The sequence below is a fragment of the Pseudophryne corroboree genome, chromosome 4, assembly GCF_028390025.1.
Source record: "Pseudophryne corroboree isolate aPseCor3 chromosome 4, aPseCor3.hap2, whole genome shotgun sequence".
NCBI classification, from domain to species: domain Eukaryota; kingdom Metazoa; phylum Chordata; class Amphibia; order Anura; family Myobatrachidae; genus Pseudophryne; species Pseudophryne corroboree.
Genome location: NC_086447.1, coordinates 416,279,587 through 416,305,204, shown reverse-complemented (window position 1 = coordinate 416,305,204; position 25,618 = coordinate 416,279,587). Strand labels below are relative to the sequence as shown.

Sequence of the window (25,618 nt, the reverse complement as noted above, 5' to 3'; positions counted from 1 at the left end):
TTACTTGTTGCTTACTGCGAATAGGCCTTGGGATTCAGTACTTCATTCTGCCAATCCGGACCTAGCAGTAAGACTGGAGTCAGTTGTTTAACCTGCTGGGGTTCTTTTGCTATTCTGTGAACCCAGCAGGTTTGCGGCTGTACTCTCAGACCTGCTTGCTTAATCCTCCCTCACTGTGCAGGGCGTCCAGGTGTCAGTTTAGTGGCAGTAAGCTGAACCTGTGCCCTGCAAGTGGGGGTTAGGATTGTGGATACTCTCCTTGTGTCTATATTTCTATCTCTGACCAAGGAGTTTATTCCCACACCCGTTGGTAACCCTTTGGGGTTTTTTCTGTTGCTCTTAGCAACATCATTTCGGGTGCTCCACATGTTAAATCACTACATCTCGCTTCATTGTCCGCTCTATTCCATCTGAGCATTCCTGACACTAGGGAGACACCCAATTCCTGAGCCTTTGGGCTTCCCCGTTCACTTTGTGTTTATTAGATATTCCATCACCTCCTGTGTATGTTGTGTTATACTGTCTGTGAGTTCGTTTGCTTCGCATCCCTCTCTGTTCATACACCGGTATACTCCTGTTAGCACTGGTGTGCGTAACATATTCAGCAGCCTTACTCCTGTTGAAATTTTGTGGGAATATGGAGCATACCCCTCAAAATACTTTGCAACAGGTGGTCGATCAGGTGCAAGTCCTGACTCGACAATTTAATGAGATGTCCATTAAAATAAACACCCCGCAGGCCGCTAGCGGAGCTCCCGCAGCAGCAGCGGCAAGTTTAGGGGTTAAGGAGCCGAAAGTAAATCTCCCGGATCGTTTTTCTGGAGATCGCTCGCAGTTCTTTTGTTTCAAGGAGAGCTGTAAGCTATATTTCAGGCTTAGGCCCCATTCTTCTGGGTCGGAGATTCAGCGGGTGGGCATGGTGAGTTCCTTGCTACAAGGAGACCCACAGGTCTGGGCATATGGGTTGCAGCCTGACTGTCCGTCGCTTAAAAGTGTTGATGCTTTTTTTACGGCACTGGGCATTTTGTATGATGACCCTGACAAGATGGCTTCAGCCGAGGCTCAGATTACGGTCCTTAAGCAAGGGCGACGGCCAGCTGAGGTTTATAGTACGGAGTTTCGGAGGTTGGCTCATGATACCCAGTGGAATGACCCAGCCCTGAGAAACCAGTACCGAAGGGGCCTTTCTGACCAGATAAAGGACCAACTGGTACAATATCCCTCGCCTGATAGCTTAGATCAGCTCATGCAGTTATCCATCCGGGTGGATGGACGGCTGAGAGAGCGTAGGCTTGAAAGGGAGACCGCAGTTTCCTTTTTTCCCAAGGGAACCTCAGACTCTGATGAATATTCCGAGGAGCCTATGCAGATTGGGGCTACCCGCCTCTCCTCGCGTGGGAAGACGCGGAGGAGACATCAGGGTTTGTGTTTGTACTGTGGGAATAAAGGTCATGTTGTAGTATCATGCCCAGAAAAGCCGGAAAACTTCAGGGCCTGAGGGTGATGGGAAATATCCTGTCAGGCCAGAAGTCAGAATTTCCCAAAAAGACTTTTCTCATTCCGGTGACTTTGGAGATCCTCGGTCAAACTGTTAAGACTGAGGCCTTTGTTGACAGTGGGGCCGATGGGGTTTTCATGGACTGTCAATTTGCCCTGGAACACTCTGTTCCCGCAGTACCTTTGGCATCCGAGATTGAGATCTGTGGGTTAAACGGGGAACCATTGTCCCAGGGTAAAATTACCTCCTGCACCAGCCAAATTCCTTTGTTTATTGGAGCCACACACTCTGAAAAATTGTCTTTCTATGTGACTATCTGTTCTTTTGCCCCATTGGTTTTGGGGTTACCCTGGTTAAGGGCCCATAACCCTCAATTTGACTGGGTCTCTGGGGAGATTCTTAGTTGGGGTAGTGATTGTTTCAGGAGTTGCTTGAGCCTTCCAGTCAGGCTCTCGCAGCTAAGTTTGCCAGGATTGCCAGGATGTTATGCAGATTTTGCGGATGTGTTCTCCAAAAAAAGTTGCGGAGGTACTACCTCCCCATTGCCCCTATGACTGTGCCATTGATTTGTTGCCGGATGCTAAGCTTCCCAAGAGCAGGTTGTATTCCCTGTCACGTCCTGAGACTCAGGCTATGGCAGAGTACATTCAGGAGAACTTGGCTAAGGGATTTATCAGACCCTCACAGTCCCCAGTTGGGTCGGGGTTCTTCTTCGTGGGTAAAAAGGACGGTTCGTTGCGACCCTGCATCGACTTCAGGGAATTGAACCGTATCACGATTAAAAACTCGTACCCACTGCCTCTCATTTCGGTTTTGTTTGACCAGCTTCGTACTGCCACCATTTTTTCTAAGATTGACCTACGCGGTGCTTATAATCTAATCCGAATAAGAGAGGGGGATGAATGGAAGACTGCCTATAATACCCACTCAGGGCATTATGAATATTTGGTGATGCCTTTTGGGCTCTCTAATGCCCCGGCAGTCTTCCAGGAATTCATGAACGATGTGCTCAGGGAATATTTGGATAGATTCTTAGTTGTTTATCTAGATGACATCCTAATCTTCTCCCATTCCCTGGAGGAACATCGGAAGCATGTACGCTTAGTCCTCCAGAAACTCAGAGACCACCAGCTTGGGGCGAAGCTGGAGAAGTGCGAATTTGAAGTCCAGCAAATCGCATTTCTAGGGTATATTATCTCCTCCGAAGGTTTCCAAATGGAGGGTTCTAAGGTACAGGCAGTCCTGGATTGGGTGCAGCCCACTAGTTTGAAGGCACTTCAGCGTTTTCTGGGCTTTTGTCTCGGCCAAGGTGCTGCGACACCCAGATCCAGAGCGTCCTTTTGTGGTAGAAGTGGATGCCTCTGAGATAGGTATTGGGGCAGTGCTCTCTCAGATGGGGGTGTCTGATAATCGCCTTCATCCCTGTGCTTACTTTTCCCGTAAATTTTCGTCTGCCGAGATGAATTATGACGTGGGTAACCGGGAATTGTTGGCTATAAAGGATGCACTCGGGGAGTGGAGACACTGGCTTGAGGGGGCTAAGTTTGTGGTCTCAATTCTCACCGACCATAAGAATCTGGCATATTTAGAGTCAGCGAAGCGGCTCAATGCCAGGCAGGCACGATGGGCTTTGTTTTTTGCTCGCTTTAATTTTTTGATAACATATCGCCCTGGGTCAAAAAACATCAAGGCTGATGCGCTCTCGCGGAGTTTTGCTCCAGTCCAAGAGACCACCGAGGAGCCATTGCCCATTGTGTCCCCATCATGTATTAAAGTGGGCATTACCCAGGACCTCTTGTCATTAGTCCTTAGAGCACAGGAGCAGGCTCCTCCAGACCTTCCGGTAGGTCTCTTGTTTGTGCCTCCTAGGTTAAGACAGCGAGTGTTCCTGGAATTCCATGCCAAGAGGTCGGCAGGGCATCCGGGTATTGCCAGAACTCGGGAGTTGGGATGTGGATCAGTGGGTTCGGGCATGTGACGTTTGTGCCCGAAATAAAACTCCTAGAGGGGTTCCTGTCGGCCCATTACATCCACTCTCTATTCCATCTAAGCCATGGACCCACATTTCCATGGATTTTGTGGTGGACTTGCCCAAATCCTCGGGGATGACAGCCATTTGGGTTGTCGTTGACAGGTTTTCGAAGATGGCGCATTTCGTTCCACTGGTTGGGTTGCCATCGGCCAGACGCCTGTCTGAGTTATTTATGCAGCATGTTGTGCGCCTCCACGGGTTGCCACTTGATGTGGTCTCTGACCGTGGGCCAAATTCTGGAGGGCATTTTATTCTGATCTCCAGATTTCTGTGAGCTTGTCGTCAGGCTACCATCCACAGTCTAATGGGCAGACTGAGAGGGTGAACCAGTCCTTGGAGCAGTTCCTCAGGTGTTATGTCTCCAAGTGTCATACTGACTGGGTTGCTCATCTGTCCATGGCGGAGTTTGCCTATAACAACGCGGCTCACTCTGCTACAGGGATCTCTCCCTTCCTTTGTGTGTATGGGCATCATCCTAAGGCCAATTCTTTTGACCCCCTGGATTCCACGCCTGGTGGTTCCTCTGTGGTTTCGGCCCTTAGGGGTATTTGGAGGAAAGTTAAGAAAGCCCTTGTGTCTGTGTCATTAGTGACCAAAAGGGTTTTTGATAAGCGGAGAAGACCCTGCAGCTTCAAATTAGGAGACTTCGTCTGGTTGTCCACCAAGAATTTGAAGTTGAGACAGCCATCTCATAAGTTAGGCCCCCGGTTCATCGGCCCTTATAAGATCACCAGGGTTATCAATCCGGTGGCATTTCAGTTAGATCTGCCCCGTTCATTGGGTATCAATAAAACATTTCATTGTTCCCTTTTAAAACTGGCGGTTAGTAATCCTTCTTCTAGTGGAAGACCTTCTCCTCTTCTGATACGGGGTCAGAGGGAGTTTGTGGTTGAAAGGGTTCTTGACTCCAAGATGGTTCGGGGTCGGCTGTCATTTTTGGTGCACTGGAAGGGGTATGGCCCGGAGGAGCGGTCGTGGGTGCGCAGTTGTGATCTTCATGCCCCCAGACTGATACGCTCTTTCTTCTCGCAGCTCCCCGATAAACCCGGTGGTAGGGGTTCTTTGACCCCTCGTCAGAGGGGGGGTACTGTTAGGATCTCCTGTTCTGTGCTGCCACGTCGCCATGGCAACCAGGAGGCAAGTGTCAGCGAAGTAACCTGAGCGCAGCTTATACTCCGGTCCGGGTTTTTACTGTGTAGTGGTTACAGGCTCTGTGTACGGCAGGGAATCCGGCGCTGGTTTTGTGCTCACAGTCTGTGAGGTCTGAGTGGGGCGTGGACAGCACCTGCTATATAAACCATCCTCTCAGGATAGGCAAATGCTGCTGAATCTTTGTTTGTTAGTCAGTTCCAGAGAGTTAGCTAGTACTGTGTGACTTTGTATTTACTTGTTGCTTACTGCGAATAGGCCTTGGGATTCGGTACTTCATTCTGCCAATCCGGACCTAGCAGTAAGACTGGAGTCAGTTGTTTAACCTGCTGGGGTTCTTTTGCTATTCTGTGAACCCAGCAGGTTTGCGGCTGTACTCTCAGACCTGCTTGCTTAATCCTCCCTCACTGTGCAGGGCGTCCAGGTGTCAGTTTAGTGGCAGTAAGCTGAACCTGTGCCCTGCAAGTGGGGGTTAGGATTGTGGATACTCTCCTTGTGTCTATATTTCTATCTCTGACCAAGGAGTTTATTCCCACACCCGTTGGTAAACCTTTGGGGTTTTTTCTGTTGCTCTTAGCAACATTATTTCGGGTGCTCCACATGTTAAATCACTACATCTCGCTTCATTGTCCGCTCTATTCCATCTGAGCATTCCTGAAACTAGGGAGACACCCAATTCCTGAGCCTTTGGGCTTCCCCGTTCACTTTGTGTTTATTAGTTATTCCATCACCTCCTGTGTATGTTGTGTTATACTGTCTGTGAGTTCGTTTGCTTCGCTTCCCTCTCTGTTCATACACCGGTATACTCCTGTTAGCACTGGTGTGCGTAACAATTGGTTAGTAATGCCCAAACCAAGCATGTCATTTAAATGCTATCAACTACATTTATACAATATAGTTAATTGATAAAGTTTAGAAAATTAGCTCAGCATACACACATTGGGGGCAATTCATTTGGTGCCATGTAGTGGTGGCAGTGAGGAGAAACAATTGTATCCCCCCATTGTGTCATTTTTTTAAAACTTATTTTGTCAGGTTTTTTTTTTTTTTTTTTTAACAATGTAGTTTTTTTTTTTTTACAATGTTGTTAATTGATGAAGGATAAATAAGTGAACTCAGCATACACACATTGGGGGTAAATCAGATCCGATTGCTAGGCTGTGTTTTTTGCTGTCCTGCAATCAGATAGTCGCCGCCTACAGGGGGAGTGTATTTTCGCCGTGCAAGTGTGAGATTGCATGTGTAGCTGAGCTGCAAAAATCCACTTTGTGCAGTCTGTGTGCAACCCAGGACTTACTCCTCCAGTGCGATAAGAACGGTCTGATCGGGACCGGAGATGACGTCAGACACCCTCCCTGAAAACGCTTGGGAACGCCTGCGTTTTTCCGGACACTCCCAGTAAACGCTCAGTTGCTACCCACAAACGGCCTCATCCTGTCAATCACCTTGTGAATGCCCGTGCGATTGGATTTTTCGCACCATCTCATCGCTGACCAGCGATGAACGTGCTGGCTGATGCGCATTGTGGCGCATATGCTGTCATGACCTGATCGCCAAATGTGCGAAAACGCACAGCAGCAATCAGATCTGAATTATTCCCATAATTGTGTCATTTGTGTTTACTTATTTTACATCAGAGTTCTTATTGAATTTTACGTAAGGCCCCAAGTGCGAGGTGCTACACACTACTAGTGGCAGAGTGATTTGTAGCATGTGGATGGATACAATCTGGTGCAGGTTAATGTTGCTCTGACATCATTTTACATATATATATATATTGTTATAACAGGTCTGCAAGTACATTTAAAGAAGAAGGAGCCTTTAAGCCCTGCGGTAACTCTTCTCATTGGAGAAGAGCCTGGCATTATATCAGTGGACCTTGTTCTTGCCCTTAAACTCAATCAGCCATGGCCTGATACAACAAGAGACGGAATGAATATTGATGACTGGCTAGGCACTAAGGTGAAACAAGACTATAAGAGAGGACCATTCTACATGGTACCTAAACAAGCAAACTTGGGGCAGGAAAATAAAACAGGTAACCAATTTGATTGTCTGCGTTCCCTATGTTCCTCTAATGTTAATTGACTGGATATGTTAAAGTTTACTGCTGAGTATGCACTTATAATATCATTTATGAAGGTTCTGTTTTTCCTTCGATTTCTTCCCATATGGCAGTGTATATCCCAATGAAAAATTAGAACAAAATTGGAGTAGGTCAAATCCTGGGTTGCATGTCGGCAGACAGTACCACACTACCAAAGGCACAGTTCCTTTAGGTGCAGGTTGTAAGACTACTATGGGCCTGTCGCCCAAGTATTGCCCCAGGCCCACCTCCCCTGCACCAAGGGGGTTATTCAGTGACGAATGCAGATGGCTGCATACGCAGCCAGATCTGCGTTCATCTCTGCAAATGCTGGGGGCCACCCAGCACAGGGCAAGGCCACTCAGCATGTGTGAGGCCGCCTCCCGATGCATCAACAATTTAATTGCGGACGCATCGGAATAAGGTTGACCCATAGTTGCGCTGTCAGGTGGTCAGTGGCCATTTTTTTATCGGAGCAGCCGCCCCGAAAGTAGTCCCGGACCCCCCCCCCCACAATGCCCGCCGCTGTCAATCACATTGTGGTGGCATCCATCAGGGATGCCACCACAATATGCGTGTCCGTGCATGCGCAGTTTGCCGCTATCAGCAAACTGCTCTACGGATCACATCAGTGGCCGGGTCTGAATGACCCTCTAAGTGCTCACATTACACCACAGAGAAGAGTTCCTCCTTGGACCCTGCCCGCTGGGAGGAACAGACAAGTCACACCTCCCAGCATTCCTTGCATACCAGTGGGAGCACAGCAGGGAATAAATACAGGGTTCAGAACACAAGCAAAGCACAGGAGGTGCATGTGAGGCTATGTGGGTATACCTGATCCCATCTCTGCTGTTGTAATTCTGCACAACGCTCGCTCTGATGCGTTTACATCTTATGTTGTTGTGTGTCCACACGTGGTCATGTATTAAGTGCATGCAAACTGCAGAAGTTCCTATGAGAGTCACTGGTTTCCTAGAGAGCGGTCACCAGCCCGGCTATTAAGAGCTGCTGGCTGTATAGTGATAGAGCGCAGACCTTGATGAACGAGACAGCGGTCATAACTAGATGTAGTCATGGTTAGTATTCCACTGGTGACAGTGACTTACTGTATGTTCTGTGGAGCAGAGAGGGGGTAACACGTGGCACTGTGTGTGGGGCAGGGATGGGAAACACCTGGCACTGTGTATGGTGCAGAGAGGAGGCAACACATGGCACTATGTGGTGTTAGAGAGAGAGGGAGGTAACACTTTGCACTCTGGGGGGATTTAGGGCCTAATTCACACCTGGTCGCTGCAGCGGCAGCGATCGCAGGCTGAAATCCTATGTCATGTGCGCACATGCAGCGACCGCACTGCGCACACAGTGAGATGCGAAAGCATCTCACTGGTGCGATCGCCTCTGCCTGATTGACATGCAGAGGTGGTCGCGGGGTGGGAGGGGGTGTGCGAACGGTGTTGGGTGGGTGCGGTCCGGACCGTTGCTGGGGCGGGTCGCGGCGGCTACATAACATCACATGCAGCTGCTGTGACCAAAAACATGGCTGGTAGACGCCTGCCTCCACGATCAGCTCTGAATTAGGCTCTTAGAGCGGAAACACCATCTGTGTTTAGGCATGGATGTCCTTAAAACCTGGATGTCTTAAGGACCAAGTTTGGGAACCACTAAGTAAATGCAAAGATTAAATCAGAGCTTTGCAAACTCTGCCATTACAGTCCAGGTTTTAAGGATATGCATGTAGTCCAGATGGTTAAATCAAATTGACTGAGGTACTAATTAAGTCACTTATGGTCAAGCATGGATATCCTTAAAACCTGGACTGTAATTTTAGAGTTTGGGAAACTCTGCTTAAACGCTATTCAATAAGTAATACAGAGGTTCTCAATCTCAAGTATTCCTAACAGGTCATGTCTTGAGGATTTCTACCTGTGGAAGCATGTAGGATAATTACTGCCACAGCAAAATAGACTAACTCACCTGTGCATGATTAAAGAACTCCATAAAAAATGACCTGTTGGAGTTGAGAACCACTAATGTAATGGATTGTTTGTCACTGGTATATTAAAAACCTGATTTCCTTTTTAAATAAAATTCTATACTATTATTCTATATTTTTAACATCTTACGGACATTATGTCTACCATACTGATGCAATTGGCTGTCTTTCACAGATACATGGCGAATTTCATTTTCAAATATTGAAAAGGAAATAATTTCCAATCATGGGAGTCAAAAAATCTGTTGTGAACAGAGAAAAGAAATGTGCTGCAGGTTAGTACTGAGAGTTATGTTACAGATACATAAATGAGCAGAAATATTTTGTGTTAAATACCAGCTAGACGAAAAAGTACATTTTGCTATATAATAGTTTTTATTTATAGTATTGCTAGGCTGCAAAATGGTTCTGTAATGCTTGTTGTAGAGAAAGATGATTTAGCTGGTCTTTTTACAGCTCTATAGCATAGTAATAGTTTTAAGTAAGCAATACTATATATAGTTAATGATTTGATACCACAGTATCATTTTTGGTGTTTTATAACAAATTGCCTGAACAAAAATTCAAGATGCTTATGCATAAAAATATAGTAACAATAATATAGGTAGGTAAAGCTGCAGAGCTTTAATAGAGTCAAAGATATATATTTTTTAAAATACTACATCTTAAATACTTATCATGCCCCATTGAAAATCTGTTAAGGGAACCTTTGCGTGTCTAAAGGGTTTATGGATTAATAGATCTAGAGTAAGAAGGTCTACAATCATTAGGTCGACACCATATGGTCAACAGTGAAAAGGTCGACACAGGAAAGGTCAGCAGGTACAAAAGGTCGACATTGAAATGATCGACAAAGAAAAAAGATTAACACAACATTTAAAAAAAACAAAAAAACTTTTTTGGGTATCATTTCTCGCCGTCTGAGCACGTGGACCCCAAAGTAGTGCACCACGTCCCTTCACATGGCTCGCGATTCAGGTAAGGTGACTGGCATCGTTACCGCTACACAGGTTACTATTCCCAATCGTAGTCCACGTGCATGGTAAAGTATGAAAAAGTTTGGGAAAAACCCTCCGGTCGACCATTTGAATCTTTAGACATTTTGTACCTCTTGACCACAAGCCCTGTTGACCTTTCATAGGTCGCCCTAATGACCATGTCGACCTAATGCATTGACAACAATTTGGCGTCGACCTATTCACTGCAGATCTATATACCACATACTGTTTAAAGCCTCTTTAAGACACGTGACCCGGGAATTTGACGGGTCTAGCAGCCGGCAAATTCCCAGGTCTCAGCTCCGTGACCCTGGTCAGGAGCAGGGTCGGGCCCCGGGTTGTGTCCATTTACACATGCAGAAATCCCGGGTTGATGTGCGTTCAGGTGCATAAACACGGGATTTAGTTGAATGTATGAGAGAGGCTTAAATAGCAGGGCAAAAGTACAGTATATTAGCTTGCAGCCCTGTACATAGTAGGTATGTATACTTTTATTAATCTAACCATAAAAAATAACATGTGATTATGGTTAAAAAAACAAACAGAAAAACCCAAAAAGCATTTGATGATGCTACAAATTGTGCCCTTGTATTATAACTTTTCCTCAGGAAACAGTGCCTCAAACTGATGAAAAACTTGCTGGAATTGCTTAAAAATACCGGAAATAAAAGAAAAATGGATCAGTTCTGTTCCTACCATGCCAAGACTGCATTACTGCACATGTGTACGAAATACACAAAAGATGAAGACTGGAAATTGGAAGATCTGGATTCATGCTTTAACAGATACATTGAATACTTCCAGACATGTCTTAAATATTATACTCTTCACAACTTTTTTATACCTTCTCACAATCTTTTTAGTTCACAGTTTATTGACAAAGCAAGCTGTGACCATCTGTATAAACAGATAGAATATCAAAAAAATCACAGTTATCCATTGTTTTACCCAGAATTGGGATGTCCAACTGTCCACTCAAAGAAAAACAGTCACTGAACAAGATCAAACAAGCACGCTGATATTGATCTCTCACTGCCAGGCTTAACTCACTGATCCTGCTAACCTTCCTGTCTGTCTTCCTGAACCTACTGCATGACTGTCATCCCAATCCTACTAACCTTACTACTTTTCATCTTGAACCAACTTCCCTGCCTGCATGAACTCATTGTCTTTCCTGTCATGCCGAACTTACTGCCTGGGCCCGACTTTCAATCTAAACTTGCGGCCTGGGACTGCCTTTGGCAGTCTGCCTGTTTTGAGCTGCTGACTTCTGATCTGATTAGATTAAAAATATACTCTAGGCAGCTCTGACCAGAGTGATGCCAGTATAATTAACAATTCCAAAATTAGTTAGTCATCAGTTGGATGAGAAGCAAAAGTAATATCATACAATATTGTAAAAGGTTTAGGCCTAGTGGAAAAAAAAAAAGTACCACGGCTCTCCAAATGGTGGCCCACAGGATGAAAGTCACTACTAAATCTAAAGGCCATTACTCACTACTTATTCTCCTTGATCTCTCTGCTGCTTTTGCAAACACTACAATCACTAGGTATGCAGGACACAGCCCTTTCTTGGTTCTCATCCTACCTATCTAATCGCTCCTTCAGTGTTCGTTTCTCTGATTCCACCTCCTCTTTGCTACTTCTCTCAGTTGGAGTACCGCAAGGCTCAGTCTTAGGTCCTCTGCTTTTCTCTATCTATACATCTCTTGGCAAACTAATCAACTCTTTCGGATTTCAGTACCATCTGTATGCAGATGATACTCAAATCTACCTATCCTCCACAGATTTGTTACCATCTGTATTGGGCCGTGTCACTGAATGCCTTTCTGCCATTTCATCTTGGATGACATCTCGCCACCTCAAACTTAATATTTCCAAAACAGAATTAATTATATTTCCACCGGCCAATAGTAGTTTCCAACTTGATATCTCTTATCACTGAGAGAACTCTGCAGTCATCCCTACCCCACAAGCTAAATGCCTAAGTGTCATTCTTGACTCTGAACTGTCCTTTGTTCCCCACATTCAATCTGTCTCAAGATCATGTTACATACATCTAAGAAACATATCCAAAATACGACCATATCTTACACAAGACACAGCAAAAACTGTAATCCATGCTCTCATTATCTCCCGCATTGATTATTGTAATAGTCTCCTGACCGGTCTTCCCAGACATAGGCTCTCACCACTACAATCCATTTTGAATGCAGCGGCGAGGCTAATCTTCCTCACTAGATGTTCATCGTCTGCAGATCCGTTTTTGTCAGTCCCTCCATTGGTTACCAGTATTCTACCGTATTAAATATAAAATACTTTTACTGACATACAAAGCTATTAACCAAACTGCACTAACATACATCTCTTCACTCATCTCAAAATATCTCCCTACCCGACCTTTCCACACTGCACAAGATCTGCTTCTCTCATCCACACGCATTACTTGTTCACACTCAAAATTACAGGACTTTATCCGGTCTTCACCCACTCTGTGGAATGCCCTCCCATGCACAATAAGATTTGCATCGTCTCCAAACCTTTAAACGTTCCCTGAAAACTCACCTCTTCAGATAAGCCTATCACATTCCAGACCCACCCACATAACCTTCAGTGCTTCCCTATCTGATTACATCCTCTGTAGAGTATTCATAACATCACATATCTTGTCTTTCTTTACTCTCACACCCTCCTGACACTTGGCCAACATTGCGGGGTGATCATATCATACAACCCATTAAGAACCTAGCAATCTGGTGGACCATTATGCAATAGGTAGCATCTATCCTTGTGTATCAATGCCTATTTCCCCATAGATTGCGAGTAGGGCCTTCCTACCTCTAAGTCTGTCTGTTTTTACCCAGTGTTGTTCTATTACTGTTGTTCTAATTGTAAAGCGCAACGGAATATGCTGCCCTATATAAGAAACTTAATAAATAAATAATAAATAAATGAAAGTGGCTCCGTTTTGGATTTGGTAGCAATACTGCAGCTTTGGAAAAAAGGTAGAAACTAGTTTGAGAGGATGATTTCTCCTTTCTTTATAAAAAGTCAAATTGATGATTATTCTACTTTCTGTTTAAACATTATACAAGTAACAAGGAGCCTTGATTTAGGTTGGGTGGGAAACCTAAATTGCTGCCCCTGAAAAAGTCAGTAGCGATATTGAGGTTCAATCAGGTGCAGTCACAAAGCGGCAATTGTACGCACATTGTCAATGTTTTCTTACTGCGCATGTGTCTGAGCTGCAGTGTGCACTTGCAGCAAGTGAACTGCTATAGCTGCTGCAACGAAGACAGTGTTTGGGGGTGGTAACGGGGAGTGGTCGGGTAAATGCAGGTGTGTCATGACCGTTCAGACAGCGTTTTCTGGGCGAGCATAAACTAGCAGTTGCGATCTTACTTGCTATTGGAGAGTTCTTTGCGTCCCGGGAGAGCAGCTCAGCCTGCGTGTCTACAGAGGCACTCAGACTTTGCATCATGTCCGGATTTGTGACGATGGTACCGATGTATTAGCAGTTATACACTGTTGGACAGAAATGATGCACCTGCAGTGGGTGTCCCTATGCTCAGGTTAACTTCTGCCCATATTAGCATATAACTGCAGTTGCGTACGGCAAAAGATAGCAGCAGCAAGAACAACTACATCTAAATGGGTCTCATTGTCACTATTATAAAATTGTAACTGCACAATAAAAAAATCTACGCATTTTTTATGATGACTAAATGTATTTTATGTATATGTCAGGAGGAAACATCTGTCATAAGATTATTGTTTGATTTTATTAATTTATGTAATTAAATGTAAATCATTGAATTGTCCTGTTTAAGAATAAACTTTACTGTTTAAAGAATAATTGGGATATAGCTAAACCTGTAATTAACTAAATTTGGTGTAAGTCAATTTACTCATTGTATGGTAATAAAAATAATCAAGATATGCGCACAATAAATTGCTTCTCATTATTAAAATGGATTTTCAGATTTTTTTACCGTATGAAGGTAAGAACTTAGAAGAGAAAAATGATCCAACACTGGGGTTAGGACATTACAGACAGAAGCAGAACTAGCGGCGGTGCAGCCGGTACATTGCACCGGGACTCACCGCAGTGAAGGGGCCCGCAGTATTACAATGAGTTACATGGACAAATTTTATGCCACTGCTGCCCGACCATCTGGCCCAACGGCCAGTCCCCCAGCAACTAGCGTGAGCACCTCAGCAGCTCCAGATCACAGTCACTGACAATCCAGCCAGAGGGAGAGCAGGTGCCACGATCCCCTCTCCTCTCCCTATTGCTCCGACCGTGGCTTCATCTCTACTTCCCTTACCACCGGCGCTGGGGATCTGACATCATGATCTTGTGACAGTCCCTGGTGTAAACCCTAGTAGGAGTTGTGCTGCAGTTGTAGGCCCAGGAAATGAAATTGTAATATATTAGCACTCACTGTCAGTCACACTCTCCCTGTCACCCATTGCCTCTCCCTGGTACCACTCACTGCCTTTCCCTGGCACCCACTGATGGTAGCGCTCACTCGCTTTCCTTTTCTGGACAGCGTTTTACAGATGTCCCAAACAATCTGAAAGGGGATTCATCAGAGAAAATAACTTTCCCCCCAGTCCTCAGCAGTTCAATCCCTGTACCTTTTGCAGAATAGCAGTATGTCCCTGATGTTTTGGAGAGAAGTGGCTTATTTGCTGCCCTTGTCCGGAGAAGGAAAGGTATGCGCTACCATCAGTCTTGTGTCATGATAACAGTAAAGGATCCTGAGACCATTCATGTGTGGAGTTGCATCTCAGTCAAGGGAGTGGACTTCTAACATGCACGAAAATGACCCGGAAATGGTTGCGTTTATTTTATTATTTACTTATTAAGTTTCTTATATAGCGCAGCAAATTCCATTGCGCTTTACAACTGGACACAATTAGAAGCCAAAACTGGGTAAAAACAAACAGAGGGAGGAGGGCCCTGCTCGCAAGCTTACAATCTATGGGGAAATAGGCATTGATACACAAGGACAGGTGCTATCTACTGCATAGTTGTTCACCAGATTGTAAAGGTTCTTTGTGGGCTGCATGATATCACATCACAGCAGTGATGAACCAGGTTCAGTGGAAAGGAGAGTGAAGAAAGAAAATATGTGGCGGATGTGTGGACTGTTATGTGAGGATATAATTGGATAGGAGAGCTATGAAGGTAATGTGAGCGGTTCTGGAATTTGATAAGCTTGTCTGAGTAGGTGAGTTTTCACGGAACGCTTGAAGGTTTGAAGACTAGAGGAGAGTCTTATTGTACGTGGTAGGGCATTCCACAGAGTGGATGCAGCCCGAAGAAAGTCCTGTAATCGTGCATGGGAGCAAGTAATGACTGTGGATGAGAGACGCAGATCTTGTGAAGAGCGAAGGGGCCGGGTTGGGAGATATTTTGAGATAAGTGAAGAGATGTATGTTGGTGTAGTATGGTTAATAGCCTTGTGTGTAAGTAACAGTTGTGCGGGACCTGTTTTTGGTTAGATCAACACAGAGGACTCGTGGACACTCGCTCAGGTTAGAGGAGAGGAGATTCCGCACAATACGTCGTAAAGGCTTTTTCACGGTAAGGACAATACGTGTTTGGAATTCCCTGCCCGAGGGAGTTGTAATGGCGGAATCTGTCAACACCTTTAAGAATGGGTTAGATAAATTCCTAATGGATAAGGATATCCAGGGGTATGGTGCATAGTCATGCATTATAGTTACTATAAATAGGGATAAAATGCAACGGCTGACAGCAGCATCAGTCAGAAATTTTAGTCAAATCATCATGCATAGGAGACCACAAATAGGTTGAACTCGATGGACAATTGTCTTTTTTCAACCTCAGATACCATGTTACTATGTTTATATTGAATACGGTAGAATACAGGTAGCCAATGGAGGGACTGACAAAGTGGGTCTGCAGACGCTCATCATTTATCGCTCAAATTGGAGGCCGGACCGACTGAAAATATGCACCTACTAAAAGGGATTACAACACAAACACGCTCCTGGCAATAGAAGTGACCCTGAAATTGTAAAGAATATACATACAGTATATCAAACATGAGAAACATTCTAGCCTTGCAGCTATGTCCAATAGATGATTGTTCCTCCCTCAGCAATTGCAAGAACACAAAACGGAAAAAATAAGATTTTACTCACCGGTAAATCTATTTCTCGTAGTCCGTAGTGGATGCTGGGACTCCGTAAGGACCATGGGGAATAGCGGCTCCGCAGGAGACTGGGCACAACTAAAGAAAGCTTTAGGACTACCTGGTGTGCACTGGCTCCTCCCACTATGACCCTCCTCCAGACCTCAGGATACTGTGCCCGGAAGAGCTGACACAATAAGGAAGGATTTTGAATCCCGGGTAAGACTCATACCAGCCACACCAATCACACCGTATAACTCATGATACTATACCCAGTTAACAGTATGAAATATAACTGAGCCTCTCAACAGATGGCTCAACAATAACCCTTTAGTTAAGCAATAACTATAAACAAGTATTGCAGACAATCCGCACTTGGGATGGGCGCCCAGCATCCACTACGGACTCCGAGAAATAGATTTACCGGTGAGTAAAATCTTATTTTCTCTGACGTCCTAGTGGATGCTGGGACTCCGTAAGGACCATTGGGATTATACCAAAGCTCCCAAACGGGCGGGAGAGTGCGGATGACTCTGCAGCACCGAATGAGCAAACTCTAGGTCCTCCTCAGCCAGGGTATCAAACTTGTAGACTGTTGCAAAAATGTTTGAACCCGACCAAGTAACAGCTCGGCAAAGTTGTAAAGCCGAGACCCCTCGGGCAGCCGCCCAAGAAGAGCCCACTTTCCTCGTGGAATGGGCTTTTACAGATTTAGGGTGCGGCAGTCCAGCCGCAGCATGTGCAAGTTGAATCGTGCTACAGATCCAGCGAGCAATAGTCTGCTTAGAAGCAGGAGCACCCAGCTTGTTGGGTGCATACAGGATAAATAGCGAGTCAGTTTTCCTGACTCCAGCCGTCCTGGAAACATATACTTTTCAGGGCCCTGACTACCTCCAGTAACTTGGAATCCTCCAAGTCCCAAGTAGCCGCAGGCACCACAATAGGTTGGTTCACATGAAAAACTGATACCACCTTAGGAAGGAATTGGGAACGAGTCCTCAATTCCGCCTTATCCATATAAAATACAGATAAGGGCTTTTGTATGACAAAGCCGCCAATTCTGATACACGCCTGGCCGACGCCAAGGCCCACAGCAGGACCACTTTCCACGTGAGGTATTGTAGCTCCACGGATTTAAGTGGCTCAACCCAATGCGACTTCAGGAAATCCAACACCACGTTGAGATCCCACGGTGCCACTTGAGGCACAAATGGGGGCTGACTATGCAGCACTCCCTTAACAAAAGTCTGAACTTCAGGCAGTGAAGCCAGTTCTATTTTTGAAAAAAATCGATAGAGCCGAAATCTGGACCTTCATGGAACCCAATTTTAGGCCCATAGTCACCTCTGACTGTAGGAAGTGCAGAAATCGACCTAGCTGAAATTTCTCCTTTGGGGCCTTCCTGGCCTAACAGCACGCAACATATTTCCGCCATATGCGGTGATAATGGTTTGCGTTCACTTCTGTCCTAGCTTTAAATAACGTAGGGATAACTTCCTCCGGAATGCCCTTTTCCTTCAGGATCCGGCGTTCAACCGACATGCCGTCAAACGCAGCCGCGGTATGTCTTGGAACAGACAGGCCCCCTGCTGCAGCAGGTCCTGTCTGAGCGGCAGAGGCCATGGGTCCTCTGAGATCATTTCTTGGAGTTCTGGGTACCAAGCTCTTCTTGGCCAACCCGGAACAATGAGTATAGTTCTTACTCCTCTCCTTCTTATTATTCTCATTACCCTGGGTAAGAGAGGCAGAGAAGGGAACACATACACCGACTGGTACACCCACGGTGTTACCAGAGCGTCCACAGCCATCGCCTGAGGGTCCCTTGACCTGGCGCAATATGTTTGTAACTGTTTGTTGAGGCGGGACGCCATCATGTCCACCTGTGGCCTTTCCCAACGGTGTACAATCATTTGGAAGACTTCTGGATGAAGTCCCCACTCTCCCGGGTGGAGGTCGTGTCTTCTGAGAAAGTCTGCTTCTCAGTTGTTCACTCCGGGAATGAACACTGCTGACAGTGCTAACACATGATTTTCCGCCCATCGGAGAATCCTTGTGGCTTCTGCCATCGCCATCCTGCTTCTTGTGCCGCCCTGTCGGTTTACATGAGCAACCGCCGTGATGTTGTCTGACTGGATCAGCACCGGCCGGTGTTGAAGCAGGGTCTAGCCTGACTTAGGGCATTGTAAATGGCCCTTAGTTCCCGAATATTTATGTGTAGGGAAGTCTCCTGACTTTTCCATAGCCTTGGAAGTTTCTTCCCTGTGTGACTGCCCCCCAGCCTCGAAGGCTGGCATCCGTGGACACCAGGACCCAGTCCTGTATGCTGAATCTGCGGCCCCCTAGAAGATGAGCACTCTGCAGCCACCACAACAGCGACACCCTGGCCCTTGGAGACAGGGTTATCCGCCGATGCATCTGAAGAAGCGACCCGGACCACTTGTCCCACAGATCCCACTGGAAGATCCTTGCATAGGACCTGGCGAATGGAATTTCTTAGTAAGAAGCTACCATCTTTCCCAGGGCTCGCGTGCATTGATGCACCGACACCTGTATTTGTATTAGGAGGTCTCTGTCTAGAGACGACAACTCCTTGGACTTCTCCTCCGGGAGAAACCCTTTTTATCCTGTTCTGTGTCCAGAACCATACCCAGGAACAGTAGACGCGTCGTAGGAACCAGCTGCGACTTTGGAATATTCAGAATCCAGCCGTGCTGTTGTAGCACTTCCCGAGATAGTGCTACTCCGACGAACAACTGCTCCCTGGACCTCGCCTTTATAAGGAGATCGTCCAAGTACGGGATAATTATTTCGGCCATTACCTTGGTAAATACCTCGGTGCCGGGGACAGACCAACGGCAACGTCTGAAATTGGTAATGCCAATCCTGTACCACAATTTAGAGGTACTCCTGGTGAAGAGGGTAAATAGGGACATGCAGGTAAGCATCCTTGATGTCCAGTGATACCATGAAATTCTCCAGGCTTGCAATAATCGCCCTGAGCGATTCCATTTTGAACTTGAACCTTCGTATATAAGTGTTCAAGGATTTCAATTTTAGAATGGGTCTCACCGAACCGTCTGGTTTCGGTACCACAACATTTTGGAATAGTAACCCCGGCCTTGTTGAAGGAGGGGTACCTTGATTTCACCTGCTGGAAGTACAGCTTGTGAATTGCCGCCAGTACTACCTTTCTCCGAGGGCAGCAGGCAAGGCTGATGTGAGGTAACGGCGAGGGGGAGTCGCCTCGAACTCCAGCCTGTATCCCTGTGATACTACTTGCAGAACCTAGGGATCCACCTGTGGGCAAGCCCACTGGTCCCTGAAGTTCCCGAGACGCGCCCCCACCGCACCTGTCTCCACCTGTGGAGCCCCAGCGTCATGCGGTGGACTCAGAGGAAGCGGGGGAAGATTTTTGATCCTGGGAAGTGGCTGTCTGGTGCAGCTTTTTCCTTCTTCCCTTGCCTCTGTGCAGAAAGGAAGCGCCTTTGACCCGCTTGCTTTTCTGAAGCCGAAAGGACTGTACCTGAAAATACGGTGCTTTCTTAGGCTGTGAGGAAACCTGAGGTAAAATTTTTTCTTCCCAGCTGTTGCTGTGGATACGAGGTCCCAGAGACCATCCCCAAACAATTCCTCACCCTTATAAGGCAGAATCTCCATGTGCCTTTTAAGGCAGCATCACCTGTCCACTGCCGGGTTTCTAATACCCTCCTGGCAGAATGGACATTGCATTAATTCTGGATGCCAGCCGGCAAATATCCCTCTGTGCATCCTTCATATATAAGACGACGTCTTTAATATGCTCTATGTTAGCAAAATATTATCCCTGTCTAGGGTATTAATATTATCTGACAGGGTATCAGACCACGCTGCAGCAGCACTATTTATGCTGAGGCAATTGCAGGTCTCAGTATAGAACCTGAGTGTGTATATACAGACTTCAGGATAGCCTCCTGCTTTTTATCAGCAGGCTCCTTCAAGGTGGCCGTATCCTAAGACGGCAGTGCCACCTTTTTTGACAAACGTGTGAGCGCCTTATTCACCCTAGGGGATATCTCCCAACGTGACCTATCCTCTGGCGGGAAAGGGTACGCCATCAGTAACTTTTTAGAAATGACCAGTTTCTTATAGGGGGGAACCCACGCTTCTTTACACACTTCATTCACTCATCTGATGGGGGAACAAAACACTGGCTGCTTTTTCTCCCCAAAAATAAAACCCCTTTTATGTGGTACTTGGGTTCATATTAGAAATGTGTAACTCATTTTTCATTGCCGAGATCATGTAACGGATGTTCCTAGTGGATTGTGTATATATCTCAACCTCGTCGACACTGGAGTCAGACTCCGTGTCGACATCTGAGGTAACGGGCGTTTTTTGAGCCCCTGATGGCCTTTGAGACGCCTGGGCAGGCGCGGGCTGAGAAGCCGGCTGTCCCACAGCTGTTACGTCATCCAGCCTTTTATGTAAGGAGTTGACATTGTCGTAAATACCTTCCACCTATCCATCCACTCTGGTGTCGGCCCCACAGGGGGCGACATCCCATTTATCGGCCTCTGCTCCGCCTCCACGTAACCTTCCTCATCCAACATGTCGACACAGCCGTACCGACACACCGCACACACAGAGGGAATGCTCTGACTGAGGACAGGACCCCACAAAGTCCTTTGGGGAGAGAGAGTATGCCAGCACACACCAGAGCGCTATATAATGCAGGGATTAACACTATAACTGAGTGATTTTTCCCCCAATAGCTGTTTGTATACATATATTGCACCTAAATTTAGTGCCCCCCCCCCTCTCTTTTTAACCCTTTGAGCCTGCAAACTACAGGGGAGAGCCTGGGGAGCTGTCTTCCAGCTGCACTGTGAAGAGAAAATGGCGCCAGTGTGCTGAGGGAGATAGGCCCGCCCCTTTTTCGGCTGACTTTTCTCCCGCTTTTTTATGGATTCTGGCAGGGGTAATTTATCACATATATAGCCCTGGGACTATATATTGTGATGATTTGCCAGCCAAGGTGTCTTATATTGCCCTCAGGGCGCCCCCCCCAGCACCCTGCACCCATCAGTGACCGGAGTGTGAGGTGTGCATGAGGAGCAATGGCGCACAGCTGCAGTGCTGTGCGCTACCTTGTTGAAGACAGAAGTCTTCTGCCGACGATTTTCCGGAACACTTCTTGCTTCTGGCTCTGTAAGGGGGCCGGCGGCGCGGCTCCGGGAACGAACACCAAGGTCGGGTCCTGCGGTCGATCCCTCTGGAGCTAATGGTGTCCAGTAGCCTAAGAAGCCCAAACTACCACCTGTTAGGTAGGTTCGCTTCTTCTCCCCTTAGTCCCTCGCTGCAGTGAGTCTGTTGCCAGCAGATCTCACTGTAAAATAAAAAACCTAAATATACTTTCTTTCTAGGAGCTCAGGAGAGCCCCTAGTGTGCATCCAGCTCAGCCGGGCACAAGATTCTAACTGAGGTCTGGAGGAGGGTCATAGTGGGAGGAGCCAGTGCACACCGGGTAGTCCTAAAGCTTTCTTTAGTTGTGCCCAGTCTCCTGCGGAGCCGCTATTCCCCATGGTCCTTACGGAGTCCCAGCATCCACTTAGGACGTCAGAGAAAGTAAGATTTTAAACCTACCGGTAAATCTTTTTCTCCTAGTCCGTAGAGGATGCTGGGGACTCTGTAAGGACCATGGGGTATAGACAGGCTCCGCAGGAGACATGGGCACTCTAAGACCTTTTAATGAGCGTGATCTGGCTCCTCACTCTATGCCCCTCCTCCAGACCTCAGTTATAGAACTGTGCCCAGAGGAGACAGACATTTCGAGGAAAAGGATTTTGTTAATTAAGGGTGAGATACATACCAGCTCACACCACAAACACACCGTATAACATGGTTTATAACTAAACCAGTTAACAGCATGAACAACAGAAATCAGCAACAGTCTGATCTCAACCGTACACAACTCTCGTGTAACTACATCAGTAACTATGTACAAGTACTGCAGATTTATTCCGCACTGGGACGGGCGCCCAGCATCCTCTACGGACTAGGAGAAAAAGATTTACCGGTAGGTTTAAAATCTTATTTTCTCTTACGTCCTAGAGGATGCTGGGGATTGAGCAAACAGGAGGTCCTCATCAGCCAGGGTATCAAACTTATAGAATTTTGCAAAAGTGTTTGAACCCGACCAAGTAGCTGCTCGGCAAAGCTGTAATGCCGAGACACCTCGGGCAGCCGCCCAAGAAGAGCCCACCTTCCTAGTGGAATGGGCCTTCACCGATTTTGGTAATGGCAATCCTGCCGTAGAATGAGCCTGCTACAGATCCAGCGGGCAATAGTCTGCTTGGAAGCAGGAGCGCCAACCTTATTGGCCGCATATAGGACAAACAGAGCCTCTGTTTTCCTAATACGAGCCGTTCTGGCTACATAGATTTTTAAAGTCCTGACTATATCAAGGGACTTGGACTCCTCCAAGACATCCGTAGCCACCGGCACTACAATAGGTTGGTTCATGTGAAACGACGAAACCACCTTAGGTAGAAATTGTGGACGAGTTCTCAATTCCGCTCTATCCACATGGAAAATCAGATAGGGGCTCTTGTGGGACAAGGCCGCCAATTCTGACACCCGCCTTGCAGATGCCAAGGCCAATAACATGACCACTTTCCACGTGAGAAATTTTAACTCAACAGTTTGAAGTGGTTCAAACCAATGTGATTTAATGAACTGCAACACCACGTTCAGGTCCCACGGTGCCACAAAAGGAGGTTGGATGTGCAGTACTCCTTTCACAAAAGTCTGTACTTCTGGAAGAGAGGCCAATTCCTTCTGAAAGAATATTGATAAGGCCGAAATCTGCACCTTAATGGAACCTAACTTTAGGCCCATATCCACTCCTGTCTGTAGAAAATGGAGAAAACACCCAGCTGAAATTCTTCCGTAGGGGCATTCTTGGATTCACACCAAGACACATACTTCCTCCAGATACGGTGAGAGTGCTTCGCCGTTACTTCCTTCCTAGCTTTAAGCAGAGTAGGGATGACTTCCCCTGGAATACCTTTCCTAGCTAGGATCTGGTGTTAGACCGCCATGCTGTCAAACGTAATCGCGGTAAGTCTTGGAACACACATGCTCCTGTTGTAACAGGTCCTCTCTGAGAGGAGGCGGCCAAGGATCTTCTGCGATCATTTCCTGAAGATCTGGATACCAGGCCCTTCGATACCAATCTGGGACAATGACTATCGTCTGAACTTTTGTTCTTCTTGATTCTCAATATTTTTGAGATAAGCGGAAGCGGAGGGAACACATAGACCGCTTGATACACCCACGGTGTTACTAGCGCATCCACTGCTATTGCCCGAGGGTCCCTTACCCTGGAACAATATGTCCGAAGCTTCTTGTTGAGGCGTGACGCCATCATGTCTATTTGAGGGAGTCCCCAACAACTTGTCACTTCTGCAAAGACCTCTTGATGAAGTACCCACTCTCCTGGATGGAGATCGTGTCTGCTGAGGAAGTCTGCTTCCCAGTTGTCCACTCCCGGAATGAATACCGCGGACAGAGCGCTTACATGATTTTCCGCCCAGCGAAGAATCCTGGTGGCCTCCACCATTGCTGCTCTACTCCTTGTTCCGCCCTGGCGGTTTACATGCGCCACGGCTGTGATATTGTCTGACTGGATAAGAACGGGTAGGTTGCGAAGGAGATGCTCCGCCTGTCTCAGGCCGATGTATATGGCCCTTAATTCTAGCACGTTTATGTGCAGTCAAGCATCCTGGCCTGACCATATTCCCTGAAAGTTTTTTCCCTGTGTGACTGCTACCTAACCCCGGAGGCTCGCGTCCGTGGACACGAGAATCCAATCTTGAATTCCAAACCTGCGACCCTCTAGAAGGTGAGCACTCTGGAGCCACCACAGGAGAGAAATCCTGGCCCTGGGGGACAGGCTTATCATCTGATGCATTTGGAGATGGGACCCCACTTTTCCCACTGAAAAGTTCTTGCATGGAACCTGCCAAACGGAATGGCCTCGTAGGCCGCCACCATCTTTCCCAACACTCGAGTGCATTGATGAATCAACACTCTTTTTGGTTTCAGCAGAACCCTGACCATGTTCTGGAGTTCCATAGCTTTTTCCACTGGGAGAAAAACCCTCTGCCGTTCCGTGTCCAGAATCATGCCCAAAAACGACAGCAGAGTTGTCGGGACCAACTGCGATTTTGGCAAATTTAGAAGCCAGCCGTGTTGTTGTAGCACCCTCAGAGGGAGAGCCACGCTCTTCAGCAATTGTTCTCTTGATCTCGCTTTTATCAGGAGATCGTCCAAGTACGGGATAATTTTGACACCCTGATTGCGCAGGACCACCATCATTTCTGCCATTACCTTGGTGAAAATCCTCGGGGCCGTGGAAAGCCCAAACGGCAACGTCTGAAACTGGTAATGACAATCCTGTACAGTGAATCTCAGGAACGCCTGATGAGGAGGATATATGGGGACATGAAGGTATGCATCCTTTATGTCTAGAGACACCATAAAATCCCCCCCTTCCAGGCTAGAGATCACTGCCCGGAGAGATTCCATTTTGAATTTGAATCTCTTCAAATATAGATTTTGGGATTTTAGGTTCAGAATCGGTCTGACCGAACTGTCCGGCTTTGGGACCACAAACAGGGTTGAAAAGAACCCTTTTCCCTGTTGCAACTGGGGAACCTGGATAATCACTTGCTGTTGACACAGCTTTTGTATAGCCGCCGAAACTATTGCTCTCTCTGGGAGAGAAGCTGGCAAGGCCGATTTGAAAAATTGGCGTGGAGGCACATCTTCGAACTCCAGTTTGTAGCCTTGGGACACAATTCATATCACCCAAGGATCCAAGCCTGGATGAACCCAGACCTGGCTGAAGAGCTGAAGACGTGCCGCCACCGGTGCGGACTACCGCAGAGGAGTCCCAGCGTCAAGCGGTGGATATGGTAGAGGTCGGGGAGGACTTTTGCTCCTGGGAACTAGCCGAAGCTGGTGTTCTTTTCCCCCTACCTCTGGAAGGATGAACCGCGCCCCTTTCTGAATTTATGAGACCGAAAGGACTGCATCTGGTATTGAGGTGTTTTCTTTTGCTGTGGGGGAATGTAAGGCAGAAAAGAAGACTTACCCGCGGTAGCTGTGGAAACCAGGTCCGCAAGTCCTTCCCCAAACAGAACTTCATCCTTGTAAGGCAAAGCCTCCATAAGTCTCTTGGACTCAGCATCCCCAGTCCATTCGCTGGTCCACAGTGACCTCCTAGCTGAAATTGCCAAGGCATTTGCTCTTGAACCCAAGAGCCCAATATCTCTCGCAGCCTCCCTCATATATAACGCTGCGTCCTTTATGTGACCTAATGTCAACAAAACACTGTCTTTATCGAGGGTGTCCAGGTCAGATGACAAGTTATCTGCCCAAGCTGCAATTGCGCTCCCCACCCATGCCGACGCTACCACTGGTCTGAGCAGGGCTCCCGTAGTCGCATAAATTGATTTTAAGGTAGTTTCCTGCCTGCAATCCGCAGGATCTTTTAAGGTCGCCGTGTCCGGGGACGGTAGGGCCACCTTTTTGGACAAGCGCGTAAGGGCCTTGTCCACCGTGGGTGAGGATTCCCACCGTAACCTGTCCTGTGAGGGGAAAGGATACGCCATTATAATTCTCTTGGGAACCTGCAGCCTCTTGTCTGTAGT

The 25,618-nt window shown here is 46.9% G+C and overlaps 1 protein-coding gene across 1 annotated transcript in view; it reads left to right on the top strand.

The window, feature by feature from the left end:
- Positions 1-13,727, top strand: part of LOC134909672 (cyclic GMP-AMP synthase-like) — a 30,771-nt gene extending 17,044 nt beyond the window's left edge. Inside the window, exons 3-5 of the mRNA XM_063916812.1 lie at positions 6,469-6,717; positions 8,934-9,033; positions 10,365-13,727. Coding sequence (XP_063772882.1) covers positions 6,469-6,717; positions 8,934-9,033; positions 10,365-10,752 — 737 coding nt within the window. The 3' untranslated portion in view covers positions 10,753-13,727. The remainder of the gene's footprint in view (positions 1-6,468; positions 6,718-8,933; positions 9,034-10,364) is intronic.
- The last annotated feature ends 11,891 nt before the right edge of the window (positions 13,728-25,618 follow it).